Here is a 26,145-nt window from a genome sequence, read left to right on the forward strand (position 1 = left end):
AAGGGAGCTTGTCCCCCTTCCAGATATTCCCCAAAGCTCCAGGGTCCCATCAGAGCCCCGTGGGACTAACCTGAACTCTGTGTGGGTTCCCATGGGGGCCAGGTGGGTCCCTCAAGGGGAGGCAGCAATGACTCTGTGGGGAGGAAGGAGCATAGAGCCAGGATGAGAGTGGGTTCACTGAGGCCAGGCAGGGGTGAGGAAAGGCAGGCTGGGACTGGGGATTGGCACACCCTCAACCTTCCATGAGCTGCACTTCAACTCCACAAGCCTCAGATATTTCAGACTATCCCATGGACCCACACACCCCATTGGAGTGTGGGGTGCCCCATGGGGGCACAACTGGGGCCACGGAAAACCAGGTGTGCCCTTGGCAGGACGCACAGGGGCTTTCACCGCTTTCAAGGGGAGCAGAGGGAAGGAAACAACGCCCGTCCTCCTCCCCGTGCCCCGGCGGGGTCCTGTCCTGATGATTCCTCAGTGCCGGTCCTAGTCCGGCCCTATCCCGCTGTTCTCTGTGCCCAATCCTCTCCTAGTTCCACCACCTCTCCTGCCTGTCCCGGCCCGTTCCCATCCCGGTTTCACCACTTCCCCTGCCTGTTCCCATTCCCATCCCGGTCCCACCACTTCCCCTGCCTGTTCCCATTCCCATCCCACTTCCACCGCTTCCCTTGCCCATTCCCGTTCCTATTCCCATTCCCCTTCCCGTTGCCGTTCCCGTCCTGGTCCCACCCCTTCCCTCACCCGTTCCCGTTCCCGTCCCGTTCCCATCCGGTTCCAGTTCCCATCCTGTTCCCGTTCCCGTCCCCGTCCCTCTCCCCCTGCCGGCCGTGCTCTTTTACCCTCCGGCCGCCAGGGGGCGGTAGCGCCCCGCGTGGCCGTGCCGCCAGCGGCGCTCTGTCCCGCACTGTTCCCGGGCGCTGATTGGTGGCGGTGGCAGCAGCGCGACGGTGACGCCATTCTCGGTGGCCGGTCCGTCCCCGTGGGTAGCGGGAGCGCCGGCCCGGCCGCGTGCTGCCCCGTGCCCGGTGCCGCGCCCATGGAGTTCCCGGCCGCGCTCTTCCCCTCATACTTCACCGCCGGCCCGCCGCGGGAAGAGGGCGGCCCCGCGCCGGTCGCCGGCTGGGGAGAGCACGGGCAGGTGCTGGAGGCTGGCCCCGGAAGCCGCCAGGTGAGACCCTGCCGCGGGGCTGGCCGAGGGAACGGGCAGGACGCTCAGGGGCCGCTCTGACTCTCCCCCTTCGCTCCCCACAGGCGCAGCCGGCGTTCGTGCCCCGCCGCGGCGCGACGGGCGAAAGGTGGGAAGCCGCCGAGGCTGCGGCCGTGCCGGTGCTGCTGCCCAGCGAGGGTGAGAATAGCGGGAACGGGAGGAGCTCGGGGGCTGGGGGGAACGTGCCTTCCGTCTCTGTCGCTGCCGCTGCCCCGCGGTGCTGAGCGGCGTCACTGTGCTCGTGTGATGTCGAGCAGCTCTGCCTTCTCCGCACAGGCTGCTGGATCCCCTCGCCTGCGCCTCAGGACATCCTGTACCGCAGCAGCCTGTGCAGGAAGCTCCAGGCAGGCAAGTCTGGAGCTACTCTGGACTTCGCCAAGCAGGTGGGACTTGAGGTGTTGCATCCTGGCATGGACCTGGGGGGCAGCATGGGACCTTTGCACGCACTGACCCTTTCCCTTCCCTCCCACACAGCTGGGTCATTTTTTTGTGGATCACCCAGAAGATGCTTTTGGCTCCCTGGGGCGTCTGCTGCACAAGAACTTCTACCTGGGGAATGCCAAGTTGAAGGTCATTGTCTGTCTAGGGATTAACAGTACTGTTCCCCACCCTTCCCCTTGCCAGGGGACTGCAACTCTCAGACTCTGCCCCTACTCCTGTAGAGACCAGCCCGGAACAGCACCATCCGGATGACGGCCCTGGTGGAGGACATCAACCGCCTGGAGGCCCGACGGTGAGTGTCCCTCTGTCCCCTGCCCTGCAGAGGTCTGGGGAGCTCCTGCTCTGTCCCCCCACCTGATGCTGTCCATGCCCTGCAGCGGCTGCCCCCGGCAGCACTTGGCCTCCCGCCTGCGCTGGTTCTCCCACCTCTGTCGTGACTGGCTCTTCGAGGTGCCGCTGGGGCTGCTGGCAGACTGCCTGCACGAGGAGCTGGGGCAGCAGTGGTCCAACCTGCTCTTTGATGACAGCCTCACTGGGGGGGCACTGGCCTGGTTGCCCTCTGAAGATGGGAAGACACCTGTGGGCCGCCTGGTGCACCCTGGAGGGCAGGCCATGAACCACCTCTGTATCCTTCCCCATGAGGTGTTCCTGGGGCGGGAAGTGGGGATTGTGTTGCACTGCCCTTAGTCAGCACCTCAGATTTCCAGGATGTGGTGCTGGAGGAGCTGCCCCACGCCCAGGGCTCCCCAGCGCAGTTTGAACTCAGCGGGCGCATCCGGCAAGTGGCTGCAGCCCGTGTGGATGGGCAAGGTGAGACATGCCCAGGATCCACATCTTGAGGCAGACAGGATGGAGGGAGGAGGGGCAGCAGGGGCCCCCTGGGATGCTGCTGGTCACATGCCACCTCCTTCCCTACGACAGATTTTGTTGGGGTTCGCTCAGACTACCACTGTGGTGTTTGGAGGGTGCCAGGCAAGACAGGAGCAGCTCCTGCCCCGCTGAAGGTGATCCGCACTGATGTGCCTGCCTCCAGCCTCACTGTCAGGTAGGTGCTGGAGGAAGGGTTATTGCAAGGAGGGAGCTCTGCTGGCGCAGCCCTGCTCTGTGTGGCGGGTTCTGTCGCCCCAGGGTGATGCTGTGCTCCCTGTCCTGCAGCCCTCACCTTCCCGGGGAGCTGTCTGTTTGCACCCAGAGCGGGACCGTCTACCTTTGGAGCATTGAGACTGGGTGAGAGAAGGCACTCAGGGCTGTCTAGGGACTCCTTCAGATGGTGGAGTCCCAGGGAGTGGGAGGCCAAGTGACTGGGGCAGCCTCCCCCATACCAATACTACTGTCTCCCCACAGGCTGCAGCAGCTGCGCCATGACCCCCAGACCATGTTTTTTCGGGACCATTCACCCTGGCGCTGGAGTGACTTCACTGCCCATCCACGGGTGCTCAGCTGTGCTGACCGCACAGGCCTGCAGTGCCTGGATGCCCGGGTAAGCTTGGGAGGGTGGGCATGGGGCTTGGGGCAAGCAGGTAAGAGGGTTTCACAGCCCAAAGTGCTGACTGTGCCCTGTTCCACTGCTGCAGGCCCCCAAGAGATGCCACTTTGACTTGTTCAAGGTGGGCGAGGAAGCTGGCTGCCAGCAGGGCGAGCGTGTGGTGCTGCCCATGTACCTGGGCAGGGCTCACCCCTCACAGTACCTTGTCACCACCCAGGTGAGTCCCACCACAGCTGGGAGCTGGGGAAGACACGCCTCACAGCTGTCTCCCAGTGCCTACGGGGCATGAGGATCTTCCGTCTGAGGGGAGCTGCCGTGGTGTGTTGAGGTGTGTCCTGTCTGAGCCAAGACTTCTGTCCTAGTTCTCCATGTATGTGCTGGACGAGCGGTTGCCACTGGTGCCTGTTCTGAAGTGGGCACACATGATGAAGGCCCCTCCGCTCTTTGCTCACCTGATGCCAGGGAAACCTGGGAGGAGCCACAAGGTGCTGCTTGGTGCATCCCGCACACAGGAGCTGCTGCTTCTGCAATACTGGGGTAAGAGATCAAGCTCCAGGGGTGCTGCAGAGCCAGGGCTCTTCTGTGCCCACATCCCTGCCTCTTTGCTGCTGGGATCAGCTGCTGCTCTGGCATCTGTGCTCACCAGACAGTTTTTGGGGTGTTTCCACAGGGGGCAGCCAGTCGGCCTGTCAGCTGTCGGGGACTCCACAGAAGCTGCACAGCATCGCAGAGTGCCTGCAGCACCTGCCCACCCAGCTCCCACACCGCCACCACCTGCTCCAGCAGCGCCTCTCAGCCCCTGCAGCAGGTGGGTGTCCCACAGTGCCCCAGCCTGCAGGTCTTCATGGAGGAGAAGGTGGAATGGAGTGGAAGTGTAGCCTTTGTCTTGGCCTGGCTGGAGGGTGGGTGAAAAAGCAAGAGCAAAGCCCTGAACAATGCTGTGGAAGCAATTAATGACATAGAAAAGAATGTACATGGCAGGAGCCAGCATTGAGGGTGACCACTGAAGGGTGGAGGCAGTCCCCACTGCTGGCCAGGCCCCTGAAATATTCCTAGGAGTAGAACCCTGGTGACAATGCCTTTCCTGTTCCTGCAGGACTGGCTGCTACGCTGCAGGAGGATGGACCACGCAAGTCCATGTTGATTTTCCAGCTCTCTGAGGCTGGGGATGTCTTCTGCCAGAGGCTGATCCACAAGGCAGCACAGCCTCCTGCACCCCCATCGAGGGATGAGGCCACAACAGCCCCTGGCTCTTCCCCCCTCTTCGAGGCTCCAGCCAGCAGCCCACATGGCTTGGGCAGTGAGGGAGAAGAGGAGGAAGAGCAAACATTCTACTTGCCTAACCTGGAGGTGATTATCCACGAGGAGGAGGAGGACGTGGGCACACCAGAACCCCTGGAGGAAGCTGAACTACTGCAGGAGCCCTGTGCCAGCCCCCAGCCCTCACCAGCAGTGCCCAGCCCAGCTGCAGCCCTGCGGTACCGCCGCTGGCTGAGGGCCCTTTCCAGGGCCTGGAGGGAGCCTCCCCGGCACACCTGGCCCCCCAGCCTCAGCCAGAGGCGCCTCTTCACCCGCAGAGATCTGGAGGGGCCAGCAGGCCCCAGCAGCCTGCAGAAGCAGATGCGCCAGCGGCTGCGCCAAACCATGCATGAAGGGGGCCGCATCCAGCGCTGGGAGCCTTTGGCCCTCCAGCCCACTCCCCTGCCACAGACCCTGGAGCTGGCAGGGGGTCCGGACCCCCTGAGTAACCGCCTGACATCAGCTTGGGCTGGGGACTGGGACCAGTGGTGGGAGGAGAGGACGAGCTTCAGTGTGGCACAGAGACAGCGGGCGCTGCGGGAGCGGCGGCGGCGGCAGAAGCGAGCTCAGGGCCACCGCAGCCTTTCGGCCAGCTTCACCTCCTCCCTCACCTACCAGTCTGAGCTGTCCGAGCTGAGTGATGTGGGCCCCTCGCTGCTCTCCCCCGGCCGCCCTCCCAGTCTCTCCCAGGAGGGCTCACCACCAGCAGGCAGCCCCCCAGTTCGCAGCCGCCCGCCCTCACCAGCGCCCGACGAAGCCCTGCTGTCTTCACAGAGCCTGCGCTGCCGCGGCATCCCCAAGGAGCGGCGGAAAACGTTGCGGGACTACTTGTCCGTGTGGGCCGAGGGGCCCCCCGAGCCCCCAGAGCTCCCTGGCAGCCAGGCCAGCCAGCTGTGCTTCCCTTCTTCACAGAGCCAGGTGTCCTCCGCCTCGCAGCCCCGCCGCAAGCGCCCACGAATGGGCTTCTGAGTGCAAATAAACCTGCTTGGCACAGCCTTCCTCCCGGGGTCCTCCATTGTTTGATCAAGGCACACACCCTTAGGGGCTGGGGAGGTCGGGGCGGGACGCCCGGGGTTGCGACTCCCCTCGGAGCGGGAGTGACCATCTTCCGCGGTCGGAGGGCCCCCGCCTGGATGTTCCAACGCGAAGGTTGCCCGCATGCCCGGCGTGGTGGCGCTTTAAGGGGGCGGGTGCAGTGCCGGGGGCGGGAGCGGCGGCCATGGCGGCGGTGCTGGCGCGGGGACTGGTGCGGGGCGCGCTGCGCCCGGCGCAGGTGGGCGCGGGGAGACGCGGGGATGGGGGAATCCCGGGGTAAGGGGGGCACACCGGGGTGTGCGGGGTAACAGGGGCACCGGAGCGGGTCCGCACCATCCTCGCCATTGCTTACACCTTCGGGCAAAGTCCGCGGCGGGCATGAGCGCCGGTCCGTGCACCCCTAGGCCGCGGCCCGCGGCCTCGGAGCACCCGTGGGTATCCACCCCCAGCCCAGCCTGCGCCCCCTTGGGCTCAGCCGCACCCCCAGGGCACAGATCTCTGTCAGGCCCGTAGACAGCCCCCTGTTAGCCTAGTGAGCACAGCCCACTGTCCAGGCTGTGGACAGTCCCCTGTCACCCCGTCAGCACAGCCCGCGACCAGCCCCCTGGGCATCTGCCCCTCTTACCCCTATCACTGTTACCCCCGTGTGCACCTCCCTGTTGCCCCATGTGATACCCCCTGTCAGAGCCAAGCATCACTCCCGTGTGCACCCCACCATCACCCCTGTATGCAGCCCCCCAGGACCCCTGTATGAATCCCACCACTTTCCACATGCATGCCCTATCACATTCACCATCACCTCATGCATTAGTCCGATCACCCCCACGTGCATCCCTTGCCATTATTCCAGCGTGCACTGGACATCAGCCTCCTGTGCATCCCCCCACATGTCCCCTGCCACCCCCACTTGCATCCCACTATTACCCCCATGTGCTCCCCTCCGTCACCCACCCCCAGGGCTGTGTCCTTGTCCTTGTCTCTGTGGGCACAGGCTGTAAGCTAGGTGTGCCCCGCAGCCCCAGCGGTGCTTGTCGGCACCCAGCAGGCGGGACGGGGAGGTGGGCAAGGCACAGCAGGCAGCAGCAGCTGGCGAGGAGGCAGGAGGGCAGCCCACCATCTTCAGCAAGATCATCGACCGCACCATCCCTGCCACCATTCTCTATGAGGATGACAAGGTAGCTGGGACAGCAGGAGCTGTGTCCCCACCGGGGCAGGGGGGCAGAACCCACGGGTGTGAGGCTTACCCTGCTCCCCCTGGTAGTGCCTCGTCTTCCGTGATGTGGCCCCACAAGCCCCCGTGCACTTCCTGGTGATCCCCAAGCGTCCCATCCCCCGGATCAGCCGCGTGGGTCCCCAGGACACTGAGGTGAGTCTGGAGAGGGCCCTGAGACATTGGTGGTGGGCATCATACAGTGCTGACCCTGCCACTCCCCCTCCTTCAGCTGCTGGGGCATCTGATGGTGGTGGCAGCACGCACGGCACAGGCAGAGGGGCTGGCTGATGGCTACCGCCTTGGTGAGTTAATATCCCCTACCGTGCTGTGGGGCATGACCCTCACTGGTGCTCCTGGGGGGCTGGGGACAAAGGAGGTGGCCTGACCCTTGTACCTCTCCTGACAGTAATCAACGATGGGAAACATGGCGCACAGTCTGTCTACCACCTGCACCTCCATGTGTTGGGGGGGCGGCAGATGGGCTGGCCCCCTGGCTAATGCCCACTACCCACTTGCTCTCCAATAAAACATCTCCTTGATGGTAACTTCAGTGGCTCTGCGTTGGGGTGGCTTTATTGGGGGTGGAGGTGGCTGGCCTGAGTAGGGCAGGGCTGGCCTCCATTGTTACAGCAGTAGAGCTGGTACTCTGCTTTTTGCAGAGGGTCTGGGCTCCCCATGTACCAGCCCCACAGTTGAAGCAGAAGGGTTTTGTGAGGCTGCTCACAGGCAAAAGACTCATTTTGGTGCTGGGCTGGGAGAGCAGGCTGCGTGCCACAAGGTTGTCCCCAAGGTGGAGAACATCCTAGGGGTGTCAGTAGTGCGCCACGTCCAGGGCTGCCCAGCCAGCCCCATTGCCACCACGCAGCCCCAGCATCCCTGAATGCCCCTGCTCTGCCGCAGGTTGCCCCCTGCACTGAACACTGATGTTTCCCTGCTTTTCAAAACCAGTTAATTGCACTAGATTGATCTGAATGCCCTCAGAGCAGGCTTGTTGACTGCATGTGTACTTCTTGTCCACCCCAGACGGGCCTCTCTGGGAGCTCCCAGGAGTATCATAACCCTGAGCAGAGCACAGGGCAGGACAAGCTGTGTGGTGGGTGGACCAGCTGCCCCCTCTGTGTACACATACCCGTGTACTCCCCCACTGTACTGCTTGAGTGTGCCCTGCCATGCAAAACCCAAATGCACTGCTCACCCCAGACTCCCCAGCTACCCACCTCCTAGGGAAACTCAATGCACTGCTCACCCCAGACCCCCCCCCCAAGCGCACACCGAGGAAAACACAATGTACCCTTCGCTGCAGACCCCACAACCGTGAATCACCGATGGAAACTGCACACCCCAGAGCCCTCTGCACACAAAGCCCCGCCGCTCCGAGTACGCACAGCGCTGTTTACAGGTCTTGACCGGGGCTGGGCCCGCACGTGTCGGCGCCGGCCCCGTGAGGGGAGCACACGCGGGGCTCGGCGCATGCGGCCGCCGCTCCCTGCCGCGTGCCTCCCGCGCCCGCTGCTCCGTGGCCGCCTGCCGGGGCTATATTTAGTGGCAGGGGCCGGTGCTGGCGCGGTGCACGGCCCACCTGGCACCGCCGTCGGGACCGCCTGGGCCCCCGCCAGCCGGCGCGCAGGGGACCGCAGCCCGCCGGGGAGAATGGCGGCTCTGTTCATCCCCCGGCTCGGTGGCGCTGGCGGCGGGGGGCCCCCGGGAGCTGTGTGGGGCTGTGGCAGACCCCAGTCACTTTCCACACATACACACCCAGTATAGTATGGGGAATGTTTTCGGGGTGTAAATGAGCCTTAAAATTGTTGATACTGCTGCTTCCTGCCTCTAAGGCTCAGCGCGGGCTGGGGCCGCTCCTGAACTGAGGGCAGCCCCGAGTTCAGCCTTTGGGATATGTACCCCAGAGAGGGTTGGGTGTCCCTGGCGAGATGGGGACGCTGAAGAGGGGCCAGGGATCCCCAGGACATCATCCCCCAGGGCTCACCCAGAGCAGTCCCACAGGGAGTGCTGTACTGGGCACAAGGCATGGGCTGGCACGCGAGGTCAGGGCCAGTCGCCTGCCATCGTGTTTCTTCCTGTGCCAGGTTTATTTTGTCAGTCCCCGAGCAGCGGCAGAGCAGGACAGTGGGCACAGCCCCATGGGGCCGAGGCGGGGGGGGGAACGGGGCCCAACGGCTGTTTTGGTTCCTCAGCCGGAGAGGATCACAAATGACGCAAGTTCCCAAAAGAGCCGGGCGGGGGGGCTGCGAGGGATGTGTCAGCCGGCGGCGAGAGGCAGCCAGATGTGCTACAGCAGCTCCAGGGCTGCTGCCCCGAGCGGATGCTACCAGAGCACAGCCCCACAGTGATGCCCCATAGACCATGCCAGGGTGATTTGCCCCCCAGTGGGCGCGCATACCCGGGGTGGCATCGCCAGGCTCCCTGTCCCACGGTGTACTTTGGTGCTGTTGGTATCCCTTCAGTATCCCTCAGGTACCCGTGCTGCCTAGCCACGGGTGAGCCCAGGGGTGTTTGGTGAGGAATCTGAGGATGCTCCTAGGAAGACCACGAAGGGATGCAAGCTGGGACAGGATCCCCAAGCTGCCACCCCTTCAGTGTGAGCTGGCATAGGGGAGCACCTCAGGGACCACCACAGAGCCTGTGGGGGTCACAACCAGCAGCATGGAACCCAGAACCCTCACAGTGAGCTGCCAGCCCTGGGGGCACCCTGGCACCAACCTCTCACCAGGGGAAGCAGGGCTTATGTGGCCCCAGCATGAGGAAGCCATGAGATGAGCTTGGGACATGTCTTCCATTTCTTCCTCCTCCCTGCAGCTGTGCAGCAGATGGGCTTGGAGGAGCCCCTGCTTGGCACGGGGCCGAGGGCCCGCAGGGAGGAGCGGTCCCCAGCGGGGGCCCCCCCAGCCCGCCGAGGCCAGAAGGACCGAGCACATGCCCAGCCAGGAAAAACAGAGGCCCCAGCGCGGAGCGCACGGTGCCCCGTCGGCACACACCGCAAAGCGCTAGAATAACAGCCCTCGCTCCCGAGCTCGCCGCCCGCTATCAAAGGGCCCTTCTTCTGCTCGGCCTCTGCGGGGATGGGGCCGGGGGCCCATCGAGGGCTGGTGGTGAGAGGAGGCTGCTGCTCCAAGCCGGCGGGCACGGGCTGCACCCAGCCAGGCGCCGGGCACATCCCGCCCCATCACCCTAGGGCAGCTGGGAGTCCCTGGGGCAAGTAGGCATATTCCACTGCCAGGCCCAAGTAGTGTGGCGGTCACTTGGGTCAAGCCGTGGGGAGCAGTGTGTCCTCAGGGGCCCTGGGCACATCCCTCCTGCTGCTAAAGTGGGGCTGGGCTGGCTCTGCCCAGGTACTGAGCACTCCCGAGAGACCCCGCGACTAGCTTTGCCCCAAGTGCACCAGCACAAGATGGTACATGGACCCCAGAAGTGGGGACAACCTTGATCCTATAGCGCAGCATGGACACCTCTCTGTCTCTGCAGCCCTGCGCCCCCATCTCTGATACTCCCATCCTTCCGCACCTCCGTGCCCTGTACCCCATCCCTCCGTGTCCCTGCTCCCCTGCCGCACACAGCCCCGTCCCCCACGTCCCTGCACCCCGTTCCCCACACGGCCCCGTCCCCCGTACACCACACAGCCCCCTGGCCCACACAGCTCCATCCCCTCTCACCGCCCGCTCACGCTGACCACGCCCCGCCCCGCCCACTCATTCGAGACCACGCCCATGATCCGTTTAACTAATCCTCTTGTCCCGCCCAGTTTGAGACATGGCCACACCCCCTCCCTGTTCTCTCCGCCAATGGGAGGCGCCCTTGCGCGCGGCTCCACCCCCTCCGGGCGCGGGGCCGCCGTGCACCGTCTCCATGGCGAGAGGCGCGTCCCGCCGCGCGCACGCGCAATGGAGGGGAGAGGCGGCTGCAGGCGGCGAGAGCCCATGGGGTAACCCCGGGGGAGAGCCGGGGCAGGGCCTGGAGCGCTGGGGGCCAGGGCGGAGTGACATGATGGTGGCCCCAATCTGTGGGGAGGTCGGCTGCAGGAGGGGTCTGAGCCCGGGCAGGGGGGTGGGAAGAGTGTTGCTGATGGAGGTCAAGGGGACAGAAGGGAGTTACGGAGGGGAGACCCCTCGAAATGACATGCCCAGCAGCAGGCTCTGCTTCTGTCGCCCAAAAGGAGTGGAATCCATTGCTCCAGTGTGGGGGTGACACTGCAGAGGACCCGGGGTCAGGACGCGGCCTGTGCTGGTAGGGGCTGGGGACGCGGTTGGCAATGGCGGATGGGCCGCGCTGCCTTTCTTCAGGGTCTGTTCCCATCTGCAGGGGCGCTCTGAGCAGCCATGTGGGTTCCAGAGGCCATGAGGAGAGGCCACCGCTCTGGGTCCAGGGTGAGGAGCCCCTGCCTGAAGAGAGGCTCCCGTACAGCGGGGAGACGCTTGCAACCACCACCAAGAGGCTCCGGGAGATGTCAGAGATAGCCGAGCCGCCCTGGGAGATGTCAGAGATAGCCGAGCCGCCCCAGGAGATAGCAGACACAGATGAGCTGCCCACTGTGCCCCTATCAGCCGTGCCCAGCAAGGTGCCATCCCGAGAGATTAGGAGGAATCCCTCTGAGATCAAGCTGCCTCCCTGGCTTGGAAAGTGGGGGACTGGCTCCGAGGAGAAGTCCCCCGCCACACTGCCGGCGCTGCCGCCCACCCCATCCACGCCAGCAGAGAAGCCCAGCCAGGCGGTGCCCCAGCGGAGCCGTGTGACCCATGACTGGCAGAAGGAGGTAACTCCATAAGGGAAAATGCCCCATCGTGTCCCACATGCTGATCTTGTGAAGCTCCCTGCTCCTGCCCAGACACATCTCTTTAAATAGCCACCCGGATGACCTTGAGTCCAGCAGGATAGAAAAGGGATGAAACTCAATAGCACAAAAGGCACAGGCAGCACGTGGGGAGTAACAGTAAGGCAGGAGGGGAGCTGGGATCTCACTGCTGGGAAGCAGGAGCTGTGTGTCATGGCTCATCACAGTGATGTGGGAATGCCTGCTTGGGCAAGACAAGCTGGGGGGCACCTGATAGACCAAACTGTGCCATAGCCTGGGGACTCCATGGGTTGTTCAAGTGCCGTAAGAGCGCTCGCCCAGGGACAGTCTGGGCACCCAGGTGCTTGGGACTGCCATACAAAGCTGGCTGTCCTCCACCAGGCAGCACAGGTCAGCCCTGCCCAAGCTGTGTCCCTGCTCCAGCTTTCCCAGGCTTCTAGCCAGAAAGATAACACCTCTTTACAGCTTATGCCTCTAGGGCTATCAAAAGCATAAAAGCCAGGAGCAGACATGGGGAAATGCAGCATTGGCTCCTGCCTCCTTCCACAGCCCCCACTGACCATCCCTAGGTAGTCGTGGATCCCCTGGACTCTCGGCCAAGGAAGGATTTGGGCAGTGAGGACTTACAGCGTGGCTACGATGGACTACCAATCCACCAATTTCTCTCCTCAGTCACTGACAGCTCCCCCCTGAAGGACTGCCCAACCCTCAGGGCCGTGCTGCTGGGGCAAGGTGAGGCTGGCCCCCACAAGCCATGTGCACCCTGAAAAGGCGGCAGGGGAATCTTAGCTAAGAGGCTGACGGCACCTTCCCCTCTGCAGGGCAGCGGAAGGCCGCATTGGCATCCATGCTCTACAAGAAATACAGGCAAGCCTGCACACCCGCATAAGACCCTCCCTTGGGGCTGTGCCCCGGAGTAGGGGACCTGGGGAGGTGGGGATCCCAGAGCTGAGAGGTGTGGGGTCTGCTCTGACTGCAGCAAGGAGACGGAGGAGGAGATTCGGCCCCGCCCAAAGCGCATGGAATCTATCTCCACCACGCATGATGACTACCGTGCCATGGGCTTCCAGTCCACACCCCAGCCCATCACCCAGGTACAGTCAGTAGATATCCCCCCCAGCAGCTTGCAGCAGCCTCCAGGGAGGCGGCAAGGCTCTTGTCCTGCTGAGCATGCCATCCCCTCCGGCTCACATTTTGCTTCCACTGCAGCGTCACGATTACTTAACGGAGCAGCCAAGCAGCTTCTGGATGGAGCAAGCCCGTGGACGGCCGGTAAGGCTCCCACCACCCTGTACTGCCAGTACCCCGGGACTCTCAGCTGCTGACAGAGATCTCTCCAATTCTCTCCTCTCCAGGGTGTCACTGCCCTCTTCGGCACAAACATTCCCTTCAAGAGGAATGCAGACTTCTCCACTCCCATTACCATGTACTTAGGGCATCCTGAGCCCTTCAACCTCTATGACCCCTATGACCCCCCGAGCAGACAGCTCCAGCCCCACAAGTAATAAAAAACAAGGGGACACAGGTAGTCCCAGCACCCTTGCCTACTCCAAGGCTGTTTCAAGCTGGATGTTTGGAGGGGGAGCACTCTGTCCCTGGAATTCTCAAATCCCCTGAGAGCATGAAGCAAAATGGAAAACCCTTCAGCCCTGTTGCAAGTCACTGTTGACCAAAAACACCCTGTGGTCCCAATATTTCCTCCTTAGGCATGGAGGCAGAGCCCTGGCACAGCCCCATCCCCTGGGACACGTCCCCTCCCGGCGCACGCAGGCAGTGGGTGACAGGCAGCCGTTGTTCCAGTCCCCAGGCACAGGTGTGTTCCAGTAAGAGGCGGCAGCGGGGCGGCCAGAGCATGAGCTCAGAGGAACGCACTGCAGCCCTCACGCCAAAGCAAACCCACGGCAGCCCTGCCTTCCCAGCACCGCCCAAGCCCTCAACAGCCGCTCTGCGACCGCCCAGCAGTGGCTCCCCATGCCCACACTCCTGCCCTGCACCGCAGACAGACCCCCAGGATACAATCTCTTGGGATGTTTCAGGCAGCTGTCGCCAGCCCAGGCTGAGTTCCATATTGGCATTTCCCCGGCCTCCTTCCCCACTTGGCATGCTGGGGCAGAGCGAAGTAGAGGCCACAGGACAGATTGATCTGGGGAAGTTTGTATTTCAACAAAATAGTTGCAGCAAGTCCTATATTTACACCTGGAGGAGGGATGGGTATTTACATGACCCGGTGGGGTTATATACAGGGGAAAGGGAGACTGGGGAGGGGGGGAGCTGCGGCATTGAAGCCTGACCTGGCCAAGGAGTCAGTCTTGGCAGGAATCCCCATTTCCCCCCACCCCAGGGAGGGGTTGACATGGGCACAACTTCTGCTGGGGGCAAGGTACTGAAAAGAGAGGGCAAAGTGCCCTGCAGGGCAGCCAGGCCCCGGAGAAGCTCAGAGCCAGCTGAGCCACAGGGGAGAGGGCAGGGGTGGCAGACCTCAGAGTGGGAGGGAATACAAGGTCTCGGGCTGGATGGGGGCTGGTTACCCCACTCCAGCAGAGGCTGTGGGGAAGGTGGGCTTTGCTGGTGCTGATGGAGGGGAGCAGACGGTGCTGTGGCCGCTGCCCCACCTTGCCCCGGCCCTGCTGAAGCAGGGGGGCTGCAGAGTCAGGTGGATGCAGTGTCAGGTGGATGGGGGGGTGCCGGTGCATCCTGGGGCACCGGAAAGCACTGGTGGCCCCATTGAGCTGGGGGCTCTGCCACAGCCACTGGGCTCAAATGACTTAAGGGTCTTTCCTCTCACCCAGCAGCCAGTATGTCCGCATCTTTCCCTTGCCCTGGAGGCAGAGGTGAGCAAGTTAGATCCTGCCTGCCCCTGGAGCTGCTCCTTGGGTGTCATCCCCAGCACTGAGAGCAACAAGGGGTCCCAGCCCCAACCCACCTCCCCATCACATTTCCCTATGGTTGGAAGGGCTGGCACCCCAATGGCATCGCTGAGCCCTCACCTTCATTTCTACATCGCCACGTAGCTCCAGATCAAAGCAGCCGAACTCATCCAGGACTTCTTTGGTGGCAGATGAGACATGGATCTTCAGGGCTGAGTAGTACAGAGGAGCAAGAGAGACATGGCTGGGTGCCATGGGAACAGGACACACCCCGTGGCTCTGGATTCAGCTGCCCTAGCTTACCCTGGCCGTTGGATTCCATGCGGGATGCGGTGTTCACCGTGTCCCCGAAGAGGCAGTACCTTGGCATCTTGAGGCCCACCACCCCGGCGCAGACGGGACCTGCAGGTACAGAGGCACTTGGGGATGCTGCAGGGCGGGCAGGCGCGTGGGCAGGCACCCCCCAGCTGGCCGGCATGGGGGCTCACCAGTGTGTATGCCAATGCGCAGGTGGAGCTGGTCATTGGGACGGTGACGGATCTTGAAGGTTTTGACAGCCTCGAGCAGGGCCAGGGCCATACGGACAATCTCACGGGCATGCAGCTTCCCATTGCGCACCGGCAGCCCCGAGACCACCATGTAGGCATCCCCTATGGTCTCCACCTGTGGGGGCAAGGGGGGCAGGTACAACCTGGGCTCCTTGCTGCCTGCCTCACTCTGGGCGGCTGTGCTTGCTCACCACACCACTCACCTTGTAGACGTCAAAGTTGTCGATAATGGCATCAAAGCAAGTATAGAGATCGTTCAGCAGCATCACGACCTATATGGAACAAGGGTGTGTGTGCATTTGGGAGAGGACATGTCCCCCCAGCCCCAGGGATGGCACTGCCAGGGTGTGAGACTTCCACCAGCCCCACAGAGGTGCTGCCCCCCAAGTCCTGCTCTCACCTGCATGGGAGTGCTCTCTGCTGAGAGGGCGGTGAAGCCCACGATGTCACTGAAGTAGATGGTGACACTGTCGAAAGCCTCAGCCCGCACTGTCTCTCCACGCTTCAGCTGCTCTGCCACAGAACTGGCAAGGATAGTGGTGAGCTCCACCCCAAACCCACTGTTCCCCCTGCAACCCTTGCCTCACACCAGCACGGAGAGCTGGCAAGGGACTCCATACTTGCACAGCAGCAGGTGCATGCTGAACCCACACCAACCCTCAGACCCACACACCCCCTTGTGTCCCCCTCTCACTGGGGCAGAATCTGGTAGAGGAGGTTCTCTGCCTTGCGCTTCTCCTCCAGGTAGGCCTGTGTCCTCTCTTCCACCAGCTTCTCGAGGTTATTGGCATACTGTTCCATGCGCGACAGCAGGTTGTCCAGGATGCTGGTGCTTCCCTCCCTGGCAGGGTGCAGTCGGTTGGCACTGCAGGAAGAGTTGCCCCCCAACCACCACCCCCATGGCTGTCCCCACTTCCACCCAGGGCCACCACCCCCATATGCTAACCACCCACTTGTTGAATCTACGGATGAAGATCTTGATCTGACTGAAGTCAGGGCGCTCGGCCGGCTCCTGCGCCCAGCAGCGTTCCATCAGCACGGCCAGCTCCTCGCTGTGCACTCCGATGTCGATGGAGGGCCGGAAGAAGGGCTTCTGGCTGTTACGCACCTTCTGCACGATCTCTGCCAGGGCGTGGCCAACAGTAAGCACCAGGCTTCCATGGTGGGGCAGGAGCTCCACACACGTGCTCTCCATCCTCACCTTTAGGGCTCAGGTCCATGCCCTCGATGTAGAAGGGGCCGTTGCGCAAAGCAACCTCCTGCACGATGATGCCAAAGCTGTAGACATCAGCTTTCTGCATGCCCGGGGTGGGCAGGTGTCCCTTCTGCAGCAGCTCTGGGGCTGTCCACAGCTTCTCTGGTGGGACAAAGCAATGGAGCAGTGAGACAGGGCCACCCCATCCTCCTGGTCCTCCCAGGCAGGCACTCACTGGCATAGAGTGCATGTGTGTCCTCATTGTCGCTGGGCGAGCGGAAGCTGGCCAGGCCGTAGTCAGTGATCTTCAGCACAAAGCGGCTGTCCACCACGCAGTTGGATGACTTGAGGCTGCCGTGATGGCCAATGATGCTGTTGTGCAGGAAGGCCATTCCCTGGGACAGATGGACACAGTGAAGCTCATATCCCTCAGGCACCTCTCCCCATCCCCTCACACCCCTCAGCTGGATACCTTGACAATGTCATTAATGAGGGAGTAGCGGAACATCCAGTCCAAGTTGATGCTCTCATTCTCCAGGACATCCTGCGGTAGCACATTGAGTGGACCCCACCAGGCACCCAGGTCATGGTGATGGAAGCCTCACCAAGTGCCCAGTTCGGGGGTCTGCAGCACCCACCCCCTCCCCTCCACTGGCCTCTGACAACTGCTTGGACAGCTCAGCTGTGAGCATTATTGGGAGGGCTCAGGTGGCCACCAGCATCCACAGCCCCATCCACAACACGCAGCCCAGCTGGGTCACTAGAAATGAAATGTCTCAGTGTCACCTGCAGTGTCCCCAAGCCCTGCTACCTGCAAGCTGCCCCGTGGGCAGTACTCAGTGATGATGCAGATGTTGGGGGGGTCGATGCACGCCCCGATGAAGCGGGTCAGGTGGTTGAACTGGATGTCTCGCATCTGCAGGTGGAAGTGGACCCAAGACAGTCCTGAGCTATTGTTCCTGCTGCCTCCCACATGCCCAGGATCAATCCCTGTACTCCCAGACAGGTTGCCTGCCCTAGCCCAGACCCCAGACCTACATGCTTTAGCTCGAAGAGCACCTGCCGCGTCAGCTCGATGCGCTTCTTGTTGATGTGCTTAATGGCCACAACATTGCCCTGGGGTGTTTGGGAAGGGGAAAAGGTCAATGTCCACTGGATGAATTTGCAAAGGGGACGAAAGCCCCTGCGGGATGGAGGTGTAGCCAGGAGGGAGCACAGCAGAGCTGGGGCATTTCAGGGGGAGGGCTCAGCTCCCTGCCTGCTGCACTGACCTTGAAGTGGCCGGTGTTGGCGAAGATCTGGTACTTGCCATGGGTGGTCATCAGGGAGCCATAGCTGGAGCCACGCTGTGGGAAGGAGGGGATTAGGGAGAGGAACCCTGGGATGGAGGGATGACCTGCACCAATGGAGCAGGGCAGGGACATCCAAGGTGTGCAGGGGATGGTGCAGGATGGGCTCTAAGGGTTAGGACAAGCTCTGCATGCTCTGTGGGAAAAGAGAAGTCTCCAGGATGAGGCACTGCACAGAATGTAGGACATGGACAAGGTATGTCTGTAGGGGATGGAGGGCAACACAGGGACTTGATGAAGTTTGGTGCTACGCAGAGGATTCAGGGCTGTGTAGAGGAAGGATCTACTGTGGCTCTGAAGGAAATGGAAAGTCATGGCAGGGATGGATGGAAGTCTCTATAGGGAATGGAGAGCTATATAAGGATGACAGGGCAGCACAGGGGCACGGTGGTGCCTCAGGGATGGCTCCTCTCACCAGGGACAAGGTGAGCCGGCTGCCTGCTGCCTTGTGGTACCGCTCAGGACTTCCAAACTGCAGCTCATCCCAGCGGATCCTCCAGAGCATGCTGGCAAGCTCCTTCTCCAGCATCAGCTTCCTGGGGGGACACATAGGGGTCAGGCCCCCATCCCCTCTGCCCTGCCTGCCCACCCATTAGACAGAGGTTCCCCCAGTGCTGACCTGAAGATGAGGAAGCTGGAGATGCCAAACATGACAAAGGTGAGGCCAGTGCCCAAAGCCACGATGGCCAGCATAGAGAGGGGGGCTGCAGGCAGGAGAGGATATGTCAGGGTGGCCCAGCTGACAGCCAGACTGACATGCATGCATATGGAAGCTTGCTGGGGTCCAAGGGATGAGGGGACCCAGGACACCCACTTTTATCACAGGAGGGGTCATCCACATCAAAGACACAGGGAGGGTTGTCCAAGGGGGGAGCCCCCTTCACCCAGGGGATGGGTCGTCCCAGCCAGTGGATTTGCTTCTCCACACCCGAGTAGTGTCCCACCACCTAAGACAGGCAGAGAGAGATGAGGCCATCCCACACCCCACCATCCCAACCCCAGCCAGGGGGAACCTCTCCCCACCTCATACTGCCCGGTCTTGGGGTCACTCATGGCCCATAGGTTGAAGTCAGTGTCTCGGTCATTGTTGCTGTCCATGCTCACAAGCCCTGTGACGCCTGCAGGAAAATTAAGATGCAGGTGGGATGGGGACTGAGTTCCACCACCCCCACGGCACCCCCAGCCCCGCTGTTCCCATCCCAGTGTTACCCTGGAACTTGCGGTCCCGCATCTTCTCGATGATGTGGGTGGCGTTTTTCTTGGAGCCGCCCTCACGCAGAGTCTCATTCAGCACCATGGCGTACAGCAGCATCCCATCATAGAAACACCCCGCCACCAGGTTCATCTGCCGGGGGAATCTGAGCACGCCCACAGCCACACACGCAGGAGCATCCCAGAATCTTCACAGCAGCACCACGCACCCACCCACCACCCCATCACCACTCTGGGGCCAGCATGCCCCCTGCAGGGATGACAGTGCCTGTGGCTGTTCCCTCCAGGGATGATCCCTCTTGCACTGTCTGTGGCTGTGTTCCACCCTCTGCATTCTGGTGAAGTGTGAAGGGACCCCACCACCCCAGCACACAGGGGAACTCACTCACCCCAGCACACAGGGGAACTCACTCACCAGGGAGTAGTTGAGCTGCACCCCAAATTTCTGCTTAGCTCGCAGGATGAGCTGGGTTTGGAATTGCTGGTACTCAGGGTTTTGGGGCTCATAGTAGGTGATCACCAGCACCATCTGCAATCAAGCACATCACCCTGGTTCACACTCTGGGGCCAGGCTGGAGAGGTTTCTGTCCCCAGGCAGGTGGGCACAGCTCACCTGGAAAGCCTCACGCAGTCCTGAGTCCTGACCAGGGCTGTCCTGCCAGGGCTTGAAGGGGTCACGGGCGGAGTCACCCCGCAGGCTCTCCCCAAAGACATCCAGGTAGAAGAAGACATAGTCGCCATTGGTGAGGTTCTCCTGTTGCGCCAGCTGCATGATCTGCCGCAGCATCTCTGGCGGCCCACAGAGATACACCACTGCCAGAGAGAGGCAGGGGCTTCAGCGGGGCAGGGACACCCAGGCGCACAGCCAGGGACGGGGCAGGTGGGGCAGAGCAGCCCCGGAGCACTGGGAGGCTATGATGGAGCAAGCAAATGGGGCAGGGCTTGGCTCACTGCCTCCCTGCGACCCATGGCCAGACCCACAGCCCCTTCTGGCACTGACCCACTCCTGCCCCGTCAATCACCTCACACTGAAGGGGGACAGGAGAACAGGGAAAAACTTGCTGGAAATCATGCGGTGGATGCCCCAGGCACAGACCCCACACACCCTGATCCAGCAAAAGCCAGCCAGAGGATGTCTCTCCCCTGCACCAGTTTCCGTGCTGCTCCATGCCAGCCCTAGCCACGGAATCAGGGGGGCTGGGAGAGACACTGCAGCCTTGCGCCGGAGGCCCCTGGGGAACCCGGGCTGTGGAATGGGACAAACCCATGTTTGGGTTCGTGGCCGGCTGTCTGTGCGGCAGGAATGCGCAGGTTCCCAGATTCCAGCACCTTCGGCGGCCGCTAATTGGAAACAGAGCATCTCGCCGGTGTGACCCACACGGCAAGGGGGTGCCCGGGCCCCGTCAGGACGTCCCACCTGCCCCCACCCTCTGCTGGGGGCTCGGCCAGCCCCCATGGGATGCCCACCCAAGGGCGGTGTGGGGCTGGCACGCCGCTGGCGCAGGGCATCACAGGCTGCGAGGACGGGCGCCTGAAAGCGTCCGAACCCCCCGAGCAGGGGCCCTCCGTGCCCTCGCTGAGGATCCTGACACTGCCTCCTCCCTCCCCCCGGAAAACCAGGGCCCCCGCTCCAGCCAGTCTGGCTGGGAACCCGGGATTGAGCAACGGAGGAGGCGGCGGCAGCGGGTGCTGGAGGAATGTCACGCTTGGGCGCTGGCCCCGACACACAGCTCCTCTGCATGGGGCCCAGCGCCCCGGCTGGACCCGGGGAGAGGCGGCGATGGAAGCGAGGAAGGGCCGCACACCGGGAAGGGGTCTCTGCTGCTGGAAGGCACCCAGCCACGCAGGAACCCAGGCGTGGGGGCAGCAGGGCTGGCAGCATCACCCACAGGGGCAGTGAGGAATCCCCCAGGTGGGAGAAGAGACTCAGCACAGCCACCTTGGGCACAGGGAATCCACAGCAATGTGGGGAGCTGCTCCTGGGCACGGGGGAGGGGGAAATCGCAGCACTGTGGGCTGTGTGTGAGCAGCAGCCTGCTTCAGGGTTTGAAATGGTTCCCTCTGAATGCTGCAATACTTCAAATAAACACTCTTAGCTTCTCCACTTTGCTAGTCCTGCATCAAGAAATGTCCCCAGATTTCTCATCCAGGGCAGGCAGCTCAGCACCTCCCCAACACGCAGAGCCTGAGGGTTCCCCCTAAAGACATAGATGGGACCCTCCCCACCCCACTGTAGGCACCAAGAAAAGGGAGCCACAGGGGCAAGGGAGCCTCAGCAGCTGGTGGCAGATGGTGGGACACCGCAGGCAGCCAGCCCCTGCGGCGGCAGCAAAAGCCTGCCTGGTCAAAGGCCACCAAGCAAGGGGATGGACGGCGCCTAGATGGCTCCCTGGGGACAGGCTGCATGAGCTGTGCAGAAGGAAGGGTCAATGCTTGGGGCTCTCCCTAGGCAGGCAGCTGCCTCCAGCTGGCAGCTTCCTGCACGGCCAGCAGTGCCTTAGGGGGCTCAGGCACCCCCAGGGGCCGGCAAATGGCCAAAGGCAGCTTCAGCATCACCCAGGACAAGGGGAATGAAGTTCTGCAAGGCTGGAGTGCATCCAGACCCCTGACTGATTTATTTAGGGGGTGTCTCTTGGATAGGCGGCAGAGTGCCAGGTCCCAGGGAAGGGGCAGGACCATGAGCATGCAGATGAGGTGGCAGAACACTGCTTGACCCCTGCATGATGTAAGATAACCCTGAAATGAGGGCAAATCCCAGGTTCAGGCAGAAAGTCCCAGTTTCGAGCAGTTCCACCAGCACAGGGCACTGCAGTGCAGAGACCATGGTGCTGGCCCAGGGGGAGTGTGGGGGTGAAGACCAAATGCACTCCCCTCCAGCAGCACCACCCAGCCATCTCCCCAGGCAGGGCACCTGGGCTTTTTGCAGGCAGATGCACCGGTAATTCTCTCAACCACAGCTCTAATTATATCAGTGCTTTTGCAAATGGCAGGAGAGACGTGGGGCCCTGCACGTCTTCCAGGCACTGGTGAGAGGGGCAATCCCATCCCCCCTCGTGCCCGTTCATTAGACCTGTGACTGTCAAGACCAGCAGTGTTAGGGGTACAAAGAGGGGCAGGGAAGCAGCTTTTTCTAGGAAACATTCACCAAACTCCTGCCCATGACTTCGGAGAAGGAAGGTGATGCCAAGAGGTACATGGTGTTACTGCAGGTCATGGACATGGATGCAGCTGAGGACGCTGCTTCTATCTCCCTGCCGTTCCATGCAGGAGTGCCAACCCCTGGGACATCCTGGCAAGTCTCCATTCCCTGCCCCACACCCCTGAGCTAGGATAGGAGCAACACCCATCTCTGCAGCCCTGAGCACCCAACCCTGTGGGGCCAAGCACTCAGCCCCATACTCTGGCACCACCTCTGAGCTGTGGCCAGAGAGGCCCAGACCCTCTCAACATCCCTGCCCAGGCCAGGGGAACAGAACTGAATGACCTTTAAGGTCCCTTTCAACCCAAGCCTTTCCATGGTCCTGTGATACTATGACTCCAGCTTAGAAAGCCCTCAGGTCTCTGCCCCTGCCTGGCCTTCTCCCCCAGCAGCCACAACCCCCTGCCTGCACCCAAGGGATTGATTCCCACTGGAGTGATTTACAGCACCAAGATGGAAATGTTGATGGGAATCACTGATTTCAGCCCTTCTCCCTGCAGAGTCCTTTGCCCTCATCCCATAACAAGTTCCAAACCCCATGGCTGGTAATGGCACAGGGAAGATCTCCCATCCCAGTGGGGCAGCCATGGGATGCTTGCTCCATGGACTCAGCCTCACTGGCCTCAATGCTGACTGGAATCCAGCCCAGTACCCCAAAGCACCTCCCCCTGCAGCCTGGTCCTGCCCAGCCTGGAACACAAGTCCTGCTGGCCCATCTGGCTCCACTTATCCGGGCTAGATGTCCTTCCTAATGACACAGCATCTCAGAATCCATTAAGAAGCACTGCAGAGTGGCTGACTCCAGGATTGATACACCCTGCTCATCAATAATGAAAGAGCATCAGGCTGCCCTTGCTCTCCTGCTGCCTCTGTAAGCCCCTCCATTTCCTCCCGCTCCCAATATAGCTGCTCTCCTGGGGCACTCGCAAGGCACCAGATTGATTTATCCCTCCATCAGCAGGGTGAGGCAATCACAGCCATGTCGTGGGGGTGCAGCAGGGACAAGGCACAGCCTGGGCTGCCCAGGTGCCACTCTGGGGGCTCTGCCTGAGCACCGCGACCTAGGTATGCTGGCACCATGGTTCTCTGGGTATGTTCTCCAGAGAGAACATTCTCCAGAGAGCCACATCCCCTCCATCACCTTCAGCCTCTAAGGACGTGCCTGGGTCACCCTGATCCTGCTGACACAGAGGGTGGGGTGCTCCCACAGGGTGCTCCTCACAGAATGTGTCCCAAGAGCTGAGGGTGTGCCTCAGCTATTGCTGGCAAAGGTTGGCTGGACTGGGGCCTAGGAGGGAGATACTGTGCCCCCTCCTCCTGCTGAATCCTGGCCCTTCCAATCACATAGGGTTTGGTCCGGGAAAGGCTGAGGTTCTCTCTTGTCCCCTGTGAACTCACCTCCTGTGCAGGTCCTGCTGCTCCTCCAGCCCCACTGTGACAAAATGTGCTCAATCCTCACTGCACCCCACAGAGAGCCCATTTTGCCCACCCCTCCCTGTGCCCCTCATGGGTCCCACTGTGCCTCCAGCCCCTCCTTGTGCTCCACAGGGGTCCCACTCTTCCTCTGGCCCCTTGCCATGCCCTACCACAGGTGTCACTCTGCCAACTCTCTACTGCACCCCATGTGAGTCCCACCAGATCCGTGTTCCCTTGCCGTGCCTCACACGGGCGCCATTTTTCTCTCCACCCCTCTCAAGTCCCACTGTGTCCTCAAACCCTCATGGTGCCCCACAAAGGTGCCACTGCCTCCTTGCACTGTTGCTGCACCCCCACACGATCACACTCTGTTCCCATCCCCTTGCTGTGCCCCACATGTGTCTCACTGCCCTCTCAGACACTGCTGTGCCCTGTGTGGATCTCCATTGCCCTCCAGCCCCTTATTGTGTCCCAAACAGGTCCCACTGCCACCCCGGTCCCTTTTTGTGCCACACATGCATCCCACTGTATTCCCAGCCCTTTGCTGTGTTCTGCAGCGGTCCTGCTGTATCCCCATCCCCTCTCTGTGCCCCAGATGTGTCCTGCTGCTCCCTTAACCCCTTGCTGTACCCTACATGTCATCCACAGTACCCCAGTGCCCTTGCTGCACCCCATCCTTCCCCCTGAAGTGCCCCAGACGGGTCCAATGCCCCGCACTGTGCCCCCACAGATCCCATCTCACCCTCAGCCCCTCGCTGTGCCCCGCGGAGGATTCTGCCTCCCCCCTCCAAGCCCTACGCAGATCTCCCGAGGGGAGCCCCCTCCGCTCTCCCTTCCTCCTCCCACTCCCACTCCGCTGCCCCCGCTCCGCGGGCGCTCAGCCCGATCCCGCCCGTGCTCACGGTGTCCCCCCCGCACCCCACGCCGCGCCACCCCACGCACCGCGCCCGTTGGCTTTGATGAAGTGGACGGCGGTGTCGGGGCCGCCCTCCTCGGGGGAGTAGATGTGGACGGTGACGGTGAGGTTGTTGCCATCCTGCAGCTCCTGGTAGACACCCTCGACGGTAAAGTAGTAGGGTCGGTCGTCGGTCTTGCGGTCCACGTAGAGGAGCACGGCGCGGGCGCTCCAGTTGAAGTGCGCGTGGAGGTGGGAGACGAAGGCGCCCAGTTTGGGTGCCGAGGGTCCGGTGCGCACCGTCGTGCTGTAGTGCTCCCGTTTGCGGCTGAAACCCGCGGCCACCGCCCCGCCGGTGATGAGGGGCAGCCGCCAGTGAGAGGCGAAGCGCCCCACGGACGCGGCGGGGTACACGCAGCCCGGCCCGAACAGCACGTCGGGGTCGTGGTAGAGCTTCAGGTCCACGGCGTTGAGCGGTGCCACGTACTCGGAGCAGGCGCCCTCCAGCTCCGAGCTCATGAACTCGACGCGCACCGAGAAGGGCCGCGGCAGCAAAGGCGGCTCGCCCCGCTCCAGCGCTTCCAGAGCCAGGCTGAGCGCCGGACCCACGCGCGGCCAAGCCCACGCGTAGCTCACGTTGCGCTCCGGCAGCACCACCGCCACCGTCAAGTTGGCGGGCGCCCCGTCGGGGGTCGCCGCCCGCCGCCCCGCGCCGGTCGGTACCGGCAGCAGCGGCAGCAGCAGCGCCAGCAGCGGCAGCGGCAGCGGCGGAGCCATGGGCCGCGCTGGCTCCTCCGCCCCGGCCGCCGCCCGCCGCTCCGGCGCCCCCACCGCGCCCTCGCCCCGCCGACCGCCACCGACCGCCCTCCCCCGGGGGGGCGGCGCCGCCGGTCCCCGCCCGGCCGGCCGGGCACGGGGATGGGCGGCACCGCGCCGGGGCGGGGGGCGGTGTCCCCGGAGAGGGGGGGGCAGGGGTGGGGCTAGCGGGGAGCGGGGCGCTGGTCGGGGGGGTGGGGGGATGACGGGGGTTCGGCGTCTCTGCCTTCCAGGCTGGCGAAGATCCCCGGGGGGGGTCAGAGACCGCGGTGCCTGGGTCCGGCGGCCCCTGGATGGCAGAGACTGAGGGGGGGGGGGGGCCGTGTTTTAGGGGGTCCGAGAGGGGTGGTAGGGAGGGGCATCCGCGCTCGGGGTGTCCCCAGTGGGTGGAGGAGCGAGGGAGGTGTGCTTTGGTTCTGGTGAGGTGCAGTGAGGGGCAATCGGAGCAGAGGGCAGGGGACTGGGATGCTCGGCTTCTGGTGGAGGGGTTGGGGACGGGCTCGGGGGTCCCATCGGCAGATTAAGGGAGGGAAGTCCCCAAAGCCGGCGGCTCCCAGTGGCCAGGGATTGAACAGGGGGTACGTGGGATCTAGGGTCAGTGAGGGGAATCAGGGAGGGAGCATTAGGGTTTGGAGTGTCCCCACTGGGTGGGAGGCTGAGAAAGAGGTACCTGACTTCGGGAGCTGCAGTGAGAGAGCATCCAGGTTCTAGGGTACCCCAATGACTACGGACTGGGGAGGGGATGTCTCAGGCTGGGGATCCCCAGGGTTTGGGGAAGTCAGTGAGATGCGGGGCATGTGCATGATGGGGGAAAGGGGTACTCTGGGGAGGGATGTGAGGATGTGAAGGGATGCATGGCTCTGGGATACAGTCAGCTGGAAGGGGAGGAAATATCCTGAGTGTGAGTGTCCTTACAAAGGATTTTTGGGAGGTCTTAAGCTGTCGGATAAAGGAGGAATCTGAGGAGGGGCTGCCCAGTGTCTGGCTGCCTCCCTAGTGGGGGCTCCCAGTGCTTTGGCAGTGGGTGTCTCCCCTGGGGGAAGGGTAGGAGGTTGGAGATGTCCTCGAGGATTTGGGATGCAGGGAGGTACCTGGGGAGTTGGACCTTGAGAGCTGGGATGCCCAGGGGAGCCAGCCGTCCCCGAGACCCGGTGTGTTTGCCC

At 62.7% G+C, this 26,145-nt stretch overlaps 4 protein-coding genes across 4 annotated transcripts; 3 read left to right on the forward strand and 1 right to left on the reverse strand.

Annotated features, from left to right (window-relative positions):
- The first annotated feature begins 948 nt into the window (after window positions 1-948).
- On the forward strand, window positions 949-5,431 carry TAF1C (TATA-box binding protein associated factor, RNA polymerase I subunit C). The gene is made up of 14 exons (XM_064735595.1): window positions 949-1,168; window positions 1,252-1,345; window positions 1,484-1,590; window positions 1,682-1,777; window positions 1,870-1,940; window positions 2,026-2,273; window positions 2,348-2,458; window positions 2,570-2,693; window positions 2,804-2,875; window positions 2,993-3,128; window positions 3,223-3,351; window positions 3,497-3,671; window positions 3,805-3,942; window positions 4,231-5,431. Exons 1-14 carry the CDS (start codon window positions 1,037-1,039, stop codon window positions 5,400-5,402), a joined length of 2,805 nt encoding a protein of 934 aa, XP_064591665.1. The 5' UTR covers window positions 949-1,036; the 3' UTR covers window positions 5,403-5,431.
- A 200-nt stretch (window positions 5,432-5,631) lies between these two features.
- Window positions 5,632-7,231, forward strand: HINT2 (histidine triad nucleotide binding protein 2). Its single transcript, XM_064735802.1, has 5 exons — window positions 5,632-5,706; window positions 6,485-6,643; window positions 6,730-6,834; window positions 6,911-6,983; window positions 7,088-7,231. Exons 1-5 carry the CDS (start codon window positions 5,653-5,655, stop codon window positions 7,177-7,179), a joined length of 483 nt encoding a protein of 160 aa, XP_064591872.1. The 5' UTR covers window positions 5,632-5,652; the 3' UTR covers window positions 7,180-7,231.
- Window positions 7,232-10,539: 3,308 nt separating this feature from the next.
- Window positions 10,540-13,623, forward strand: SPAG8 (sperm associated antigen 8). The gene is made up of 7 exons (XM_064735475.1): window positions 10,540-10,618; window positions 10,996-11,446; window positions 12,055-12,217; window positions 12,307-12,352; window positions 12,465-12,579; window positions 12,695-12,757; window positions 12,841-13,623. The coding sequence occupies exons 1-7, from the start codon at window positions 10,578-10,580 to the stop codon at window positions 12,988-12,990; spliced, it is 1,029 nt and encodes a 342-aa protein (XP_064591545.1). The 5' UTR covers window positions 10,540-10,577; the 3' UTR covers window positions 12,991-13,623.
- A 6-nt stretch (window positions 13,624-13,629) lies between these two features.
- On the reverse strand, window positions 13,630-24,943 carry NPR2 (natriuretic peptide receptor 2). The gene is made up of 22 exons (XM_064735474.1): window positions 24,214-24,943; window positions 19,270-19,469; window positions 19,072-19,185; window positions 18,654-18,789; window positions 18,468-18,562; window positions 18,259-18,391; window positions 18,064-18,148; window positions 17,860-17,980; window positions 17,367-17,441; window positions 17,134-17,211; window positions 16,907-17,011; window positions 16,568-16,639; window positions 16,331-16,490; window positions 16,102-16,257; window positions 15,854-16,022; window positions 15,595-15,741; window positions 15,301-15,424; window positions 15,104-15,172; window positions 14,841-15,015; window positions 14,656-14,754; window positions 14,473-14,564; window positions 13,630-14,304 (listed from the first exon to the last, which is right to left on the reverse strand). Exons 1-22 carry the CDS (start codon window positions 24,941-24,943, stop codon window positions 14,251-14,253), a joined length of 3,189 nt encoding a protein of 1,062 aa, XP_064591544.1. The 3' UTR covers window positions 13,630-14,250.
- Window positions 24,944-26,145: the final 1,202 nt, after the last annotated feature.

This window comes from Zonotrichia leucophrys, chromosome Z (assembly GCF_028769735.1).
Source record: "Zonotrichia leucophrys gambelii isolate GWCS_2022_RI chromosome Z, RI_Zleu_2.0, whole genome shotgun sequence".
NCBI lineage: Eukaryota > Metazoa > Chordata > Aves > Passeriformes > Passerellidae > Zonotrichia > Zonotrichia leucophrys.

What these genes read in the sequence shown, in the direction of transcription:
- TAF1C (XM_064735595.1), top strand. Translation starts at nt 1,037, where the DNA reads ATGGAGTTCCCGGCCGCGCTCTTCCCCTCATACTTCACCGCCGGCCCG. An exon ending in CTCTGGACTTCGCCAAGCAG is followed by an intron (nt 1,591 to 1,681) that starts GTGGGACTTGAG and finishes CCTCCCACACAG; the next exon opens with CTGGGTCATTTTTTTGTGGA. An exon ending in AGCCCGTGTGGATGGGCAAG is followed by an intron (nt 2,459 to 2,569) that starts GTGAGACATGCC and finishes TCCCTACGACAG; the next exon opens with ATTTTGTTGGGGTTCGCTCA.
- HINT2 (XM_064735802.1), top strand. Translation starts at nt 5,653, where the DNA reads ATGGCGGCGGTGCTGGCGCGGGGACTGGTGCGGGGCGCGCTGCGCCCG. An exon ending in TTCTCTATGAGGATGACAAG is followed by an intron (nt 6,644 to 6,729) that starts GTAGCTGGGACA and finishes TCCCCCTGGTAG; the next exon opens with TGCCTCGTCTTCCGTGATGT. An exon ending in TGGGTCCCCAGGACACTGAG is followed by an intron (nt 6,835 to 6,910) that starts GTGAGTCTGGAG and finishes CCCCTCCTTCAG; the next exon opens with CTGCTGGGGCATCTGATGGT.
- SPAG8 (XM_064735475.1), top strand. Translation starts at nt 10,578, where the DNA reads ATGGAGGGGAGAGGCGGCTGCAGGCGGCGAGAGCCCATGGG. An exon ending in CCCATGACTGGCAGAAGGAG is followed by an intron (nt 11,447 to 12,054) that starts GTAACTCCATAA and finishes GACCATCCCTAG; the next exon opens with GTAGTCGTGGATCCCCTGGA. An exon ending in GGCCGTGCTGCTGGGGCAAG is followed by an intron (nt 12,218 to 12,306) that starts GTGAGGCTGGCC and finishes TCCCCTCTGCAG; the next exon opens with GGCAGCGGAAGGCCGCATTG.
- NPR2 (XM_064735474.1), bottom strand. Translation starts at nt 24,943, where the DNA reads ATGGCTCCGCCGCTGCCGCTGCCGCTGCTGGCGCTGCTGCTGCCGCTG. An exon ending in CATCAAAGCCAACGGGCGCG is followed by an intron (nt 19,470 to 24,213) that starts GTGCGTGGGGTG and finishes TCTCTCTGGCAG; the next exon opens with TGGTGTATCTCTGTGGGCCG. An exon ending in GCGGGACCGCAAGTTCCAGG is followed by an intron (nt 18,563 to 18,653) that starts GTAACACTGGGA and finishes ATTTTCCTGCAG; the next exon opens with GCGTCACAGGGCTTGTGAGC.